Consider the following 6,741-nt stretch of genomic DNA (forward strand, 5'->3'; position numbering starts at 1 on the left):
GCCCCCCCCCCCCGTCCTAGGGAACGGGGGGGGGGGGAGGGGGGGGGTCAATTGCCCCCTCCCCCCCCCCCCGCTTCCTATGCCCCTGGGGGGGTGTCAAACCCCAGCTATCACTTAAAAGTACTGCAATGAAGTTGAGGACAGATGTCTGTAATATCACCTCCACCTATAATCGTGTAGGTCTGAAACAAAATTATACAATACCCATTTGTTTCTAATCCCTTTGCTAAGTAGAGATGTCATATCTGTTATCTTTCTCCCTCCGTCTTCCAGAAGTTTCAACGTTTTAGTATGGTCATTCTTTGATATATGTTTATCAAACATCGTTGAGTTTTAGGGCCATCAGGTCAAGGTCAATGCTATGGTACCACTCTAGCAGATGAGATTCAGTTTATGATATATTTTCTCCAAACTGCACAGTTTAGGTTCATGTTATGGTTTGTCAGATATCTATGTAAATATAAGTTAATTGATTTAAATGTCTGTTTTCTTCAATCTTCACACCCTCCGATACCACAATGTAAACTCAACTGCACTCCAGGAGACATTTCAAATGTCAAAATTTAATGTGGCCATTATTACTTTTTAGCCCAGCTGAGATTGTTAAATATGAACCAAACAGATCCTACAAAGTCAGATTGAGAAAAAAACCATCGATACATGAATCAAAATTTGTTAAAATCAAAGATGGCTGTTCGTCGGCCATCTTGTTTTTTGATCAGATCCATAATACAACAAGGGTCCAAGAGGAACCTTTCACGGAGATCCCTTCAGTACTTTCTGAGATAGTGATTACAAACTTCATTTGTCAAAATCAAAGATTACAGCTGCCTGTTTGCAATCTTAATTTCGGATCAGTCCCATAACCTAATAGGTACAACTACACCCAAAAGTAACCTATTTATGAAATTTCAGGGATTGCCACCTGTTGGCCATTTTGTATTCAGATCAGACTTGAAATATGCACAACTATGGACTATATGGTCATTTAATGCAGGTAAAAAACCTAGGTAAGCTAATTATTTTTTATTATTGAAAATTGTTTCTTCAAATAAACAGATTGTATAATGGCTAACAGGGGAATTTTGAGATACATGTATATAACATAGCCCAAATACGATTAGTTCCATTGTCAAAGTAATGTCACAAAATCACATCAAAATATGATGTTATAATCACCAGAAGGTGGGACTAGAAAATCAACAGAACATTGTTTTCATAGTTATCTCTAAACCAACATTTTGATCAATGATCTATGGACAAAAAATAGCACAGACAAATATTTGTTTCTGAATTTCTCTTTATATAGATAAATAAATATTACATAATTTGTACAATGTTAAATACAAAATTGAATATTAGGTGTATTAAAAAAATAATTTATAACAGTATAGTTATCTCCCTTTGAACAAAAGAACTAAAATAATGATCATATTCCTTGGAACGAAAAAACTTCTAGAAAGATTTATCATTCTTAAATATAATAATACATGGTATCAATGTGATCAGATTATTATTGAATGAGAGCTACAAATAGAGATCTTTCAAAACAATATTAAGTTGCAAGTTTGGAGGGAATAGTTTTATACAATGTCGGAGCCACACAGCATGTAACTTCATATCTATTTCATTTTTAAACCCCAAAACTAAACACTTCAGCACATTTTAAATTAACTTGTCAAAGATATCCTTTGATATCACAGCACTAAAATCAAGACATGACCATTTTAGAGATATGACTCCAATATGTTCTGGAAAAATAACTAAAATAATATTCAGTTGAGTTTTGTTATCTTGAACTGAACTGTATTTCAATGTTTTACAGTATGATATTTCATTGTTTCTGGTCAAACTTCAAATGAATCAATTCTTGAAGGTGACATCTTTGTTGGAGTATAATACTAAGGTTCAACTGTTCACACTTGTGACTTCTTTACTACTCCAAAAATGTTAAGAGGTATAGCATGATGAGACTCTTTTGAAACATTACGTTGTGTCTGACTCTCATGTCATGGGAGTGCTTTTTTGTGAATTAAGTATGAAGTACTTGTAATCCTCTATATGGTATTACTGTAATTGTGTAAACACCTCCTCATTCCAAAGATAGGTATCCTAAGAGGCAATTCTTTAGAAAGAAATCATTTTCGTTGTTCCCTTTTCTCATTTTAACAAAGATATAGGAGGTAGATCTATCTGATACTAAAAGTGAAAAGTCTCTTGATATTACTGTTATATATTATATATATTATGCACCCATAAAATATTTATCCCTTGTCTCTTTTTGTTTTACAATACTTTGAATGAATAAATCACACTATCTATGCTGTGAAAGTTATAGCACTATTTTATATACATTTTCTTACGATTTTATAGAACTGCAATGCAATCAAATTTAACTAATCCTAAATGTGAAATGTGTTTAATGATAAACATTCATATGCATGCATACAATGTACTTGTAATGAAACTCATCTACCCCTGTAATTTCCTAATAAATTATTCCAATCGTAGAAGAATTAAATATATATTCAAGGGTGGATGAGTTGACCACAAGGATATAGAACTCATAGTTCTAATAACTTTGTGATTATAATTTCTACATTTTAGACATTCCTTGTAACAGTACCGTAGATACTTCCTTTTAAAATGAACTCTACACCAGAGTCAACTGTAATCAACTTACAATTGAACGTGATAAAGGCATGTAATTTTTTTAATTCAGATTACCATTTATGGCATATCAAGGTCATGTTGAATCACGCTAATTGCAGTTGAATGATACAGCTACATGACCAAGCTTTAGATAATATCCTATTTTGTTAGTTTACCTGCTGTAATAAAGTTTATTTGACATTAGCATACAGCACATATATCTCCTCCCCACTGAGGGGTGTATAGTGACACTGAATGCTTGGAATGAAGAATTCATTTTGAAACAAATTAAATGCGTACATTGATGAATTAATTATTCACCTCATCAAATACAATCAATGTATCAATAAGTATAATAGAGATTTTTTTTGTTGAACAGATTTATCCACAGGGACCTGGCACGACTTTTTTAAACTAACAGTATACATATATATATATTATAGTTACTATAATATATATATGTATACTGTTGGTTAAAAATTTTCGTGCCAGGTCCCTGTGGATTTATCTTCTCTTGGAAGCGAGTATTGATTGTGCCCTTTTAATAGAAAGGATCATTAAATGAAATGCTGTACCAAGTTTAGGAGAGGGAAGAAAGCTGGGGTAACAGCCAGAGAAATAAACACCATTACCAATATCAGTAACTGGCAACTACCCTACCTGGTTTTTTAACCCATAACCTAGAGGTGGAAGGCCATAATGGTAGAATTCCAAGACACATCAGGCAGTAGGTAAGCTCCTACTTTTCTCATAAACTAAATATATAACAATCAATACCTCATTTCAAGACCAAAGATCTCTGCATCACAAAAGGTCTCAAATAAAAACACTACTAAATACCACAACATCTGTAAGATAAATAAACAAAAATAAAATATCACATATTCCATAGCACATATGAAGTAATGCTTTACCAGAATTGTCCAATCAAATCTAATGGATTGTATATCCAAGCTTTGTGGATGGAACCATTCTGGGAAGTTGGTTTTTCAATCTTTTAAGATCTTCGCGACCACTGAGAGATGAAAAGTCATCAGAAAAGTTATCACTCTCTAACGACGGATTAAAGTCACCATCTGATGGAACATAAGAACTGATAGACTCAGTGTGTAGAGATTCGCGCTTTAGTTCTGTACGTTTCTCCCTTGTACTGGCTTTTCTTGGCTTTGGTGTTGGAAATCGCGAGCTTGTCTGGGATCTTGGAGTGCCTGTTGGTGATGGCCTTGCAATAGAACTATCCAGTTTTGCTTGTGACCGTCGCAAGGCTGGGATTGGGGACTGAAGAGAGGCTTTTGGATTAATAACCTGAAATCTGGCAGAATTCATACTAGCTGTCACAGGTACTGGAGATTTGGCCGACTTTTCAGAACTCATCACATCTGATAATTCTGATCTTTCTCCAGAACTCATCAGTCGTTGGAGTTCTGGTTCCTCTGTCGACTGAAACTGGCGAGTGCTATAATCCTCTGTAGACTGAAATGTTCTGGATTTATCAGGCAGATCTACCTTCTCACGTCGAGGGGAGATATCAGATTCAAAAGAATCATCATTATATGGATTACTTTCCGGAGATTTACGAATTTGCCATTTTTTCTTCTCTTTTGGCGGAGATGGTTTAGAATTTCTTGTTGATTCCAAAGGTTGATCAAACTCATCATCTTTCAATTCAAATGAATCATTGTCAAATCTGTTATCCATGGCTCCTGCATCTATTGAATCTGGCAAACTTTCATTATCATCATGAAATCCTGGAAATCTTCCATTCCTAGTTGGAGCCTTTTGCTCCAGGTCACTAAAATCTTCGTCATCACTCTCCTCATACATTTGGGCACTTGGTATACGGACCTGTATACTCCTCTGACTTGGAAGACTAGGAGTATCTCGATCAGAAAGATTTTCATCTATATTTTTCTTAGAAGACTCTTTCATGTCTTCTGCAGACTTGGATTTCCCCGGTGCTTGTTTTGTACTCCTGGGAGACTTGCTGCGCTTTTGTGACAGTTTTTGTTTTCGTCTCGGTGGAGAAACTCTCCTCCTGTTAGACTTTGAAGTTGAGTTCATTGTTCCATACAACAATGTATCTTCAGCCAGTGTATCCTGTAAGTTCTTCTCTGCCAAGCGCCTAACTTCTGTCAACGTATCAGACAAATTACCAGTGTCAAATTCCTGGTCATCCCGAAAACTTTTCTTCATTTTCTGCTTTTGAGCAGCAGTCTTGGCATCATTTTCTTCCTTATCTATATTTTTTGCCCAATCTGGATTGAATTTTGCAAGCCTTAGCCTCTGTGTGTTTGTTAGACCATATGTTAACTTTGATTTCTTCACACCAAGTTGAGGAGTCTGTCTAAGCCAACTCCTCTGTCCTGGGACACCATCTTGAGGATGTGCACATGTTCTATGACTTTTCCTTCCTCTTTGTCTCTGACCCTCCTGGTCTGTATTTTGATTTTCTTTCTCAAACTCTTGTTCAGCTGCTGATTTTTGCTGCTGTGGTGTCTGAGGTATTTGTTGTTGTTGCTGGGTTCTGGATATAGATTTGACCTGTTGGACAGTTTGTTGAACAAGTTGAGGATTCTGAATCTTTGAAATTTCCTGCATTAGAGCTGTTAGTAACGGAAATAAAGCCTGATCTCCTATTCTGGCTTCTTGAATCGGTACTTGAGGCTGTGGTTTCAGTTGGGTTGGAGGTTGCTGTTGATTCATAAATGTTACCCTAGCAGCTTGAGATTGTTGGTTTCTTAAGTAATCCTGTCTTTCACGCTTTAATTGTTCTTCCTTTTTCTTCTTTTCACGCTTTGCCATTGATGACTCACCATCTTCTTCAGACACCAATTCATCACTAGAATCATCACCATTATACGCATACAATCGCTGAGTCTTTCTTGCAGGCTCAATTTCACTGTTATAAAAAAGAGCAGGAGGCTGGGCAATATTGGTGGCAATTATATCATCTCCATCATCATCATCTGCATTCTTAACATCAAGACCATTCAATTCTGCAGCTGGTTTTGGCTTAGATCTTTTGAAAGTTTGAGTAGCAATGGTTTGCAGATCTTTTACAGTAATTCCTTTGTCTTCAGTTGACTTAGATTTAACTTCTGGTTCTGAAATGGCAACATGAATTTCTTTATCACACATGTTCACAGTCTGTAGAACAACATCACGCTTTTCTGGATCTGTCATTGATCCCATTTCCTGTGTTGTCATCAAAACATCATCATCCCTCCTCGAAAAGCCACCACCATCCTTTTTGGAAGGACTGCCAACATCTTCATGTTGATACGCATGGTCTATATCTGCTGACATTCGCTTTGCAATTGCAGATTCTGGTATGTGCGGTATAAGTCCAGGGCCCAAACTAAGAAGACGATATCCAAGAATTATATAGCCTATTTCTTTTCCCATCAAGCTGTAGATCTTGTACAATCCTTTGTCCCCATGTACTGATGGTACTGTTGGTCCAAGAGTTTTTATATCATTGATAATCAAATCCATCACTTCATCCAGAGGGACAGTACAGTTACCTAACAATTTTGACACCTTTGGAAAATTGTCTATGACCATTACATAGAGAGGTGTATTGGTCAGGTGGGTCTTCAGACTAGACACTGCTATTTTAAACAAGCACGATTTACCCTTTTTCATCATGAAATTGCCATGTTTGTCTTTTAACTCTGTAAATTGTTCTGGTACATTGTAGTATGGATCAGTAGAAATCTTGCGTTTTATTTTATCTCCAAGTTCTTTCTCAACATGTTCTACAAGAATCGTAGGAAAGTCCAATAACCTGAATGCAACAGCTGGAAATCTGCAGGCAACATGGGGGATGTAGAGTTTTTCAACAACCAATTCCAGCGAAAACAACGATTCTTTGTCTGTTACTTTTGCCATTTTTGTAACTCACGAACCGAACGTGAACCAGAAGTGAAATTATCAACGATCTTCCTTTGTGATAAATGTTCTTGTTTCACGACAAATATCTTCAAACACCTTAAACATACTTCACCGGTAAGCTGACATGCTTTCCCTGCAAAATCGTTTACAAGATACAACTTGTATGGTCGTCAAACGTCAAAACACAACAAATCA

General features: G+C 36.2%; 1 protein-coding gene across 1 annotated transcript; it reads right to left on the minus strand.

The window, feature by feature from the left end:
* Positions 1 to 3,183: 3,183 nt before the first annotated feature.
* Positions 3,184 to 6,719, minus strand: LOC138318611 (microtubule-associated protein 10-like). Its single transcript, XM_069261119.1, has one exon. It carries the CDS (start codon positions 6,541 to 6,543, stop codon positions 3,586 to 3,588), a length of 2,958 nt encoding a protein of 985 aa, XP_069117220.1. The 5' UTR covers positions 6,544 to 6,719; the 3' UTR covers positions 3,184 to 3,585.
* Between the last annotated feature and the right edge of the window lie 22 nt (positions 6,720 to 6,741).

This window comes from Argopecten irradians, chromosome 3 (assembly GCF_041381155.1).
Source record: "Argopecten irradians isolate NY chromosome 3, Ai_NY, whole genome shotgun sequence".
NCBI lineage: Eukaryota > Metazoa > Mollusca > Bivalvia > Pectinida > Pectinidae > Argopecten > Argopecten irradians.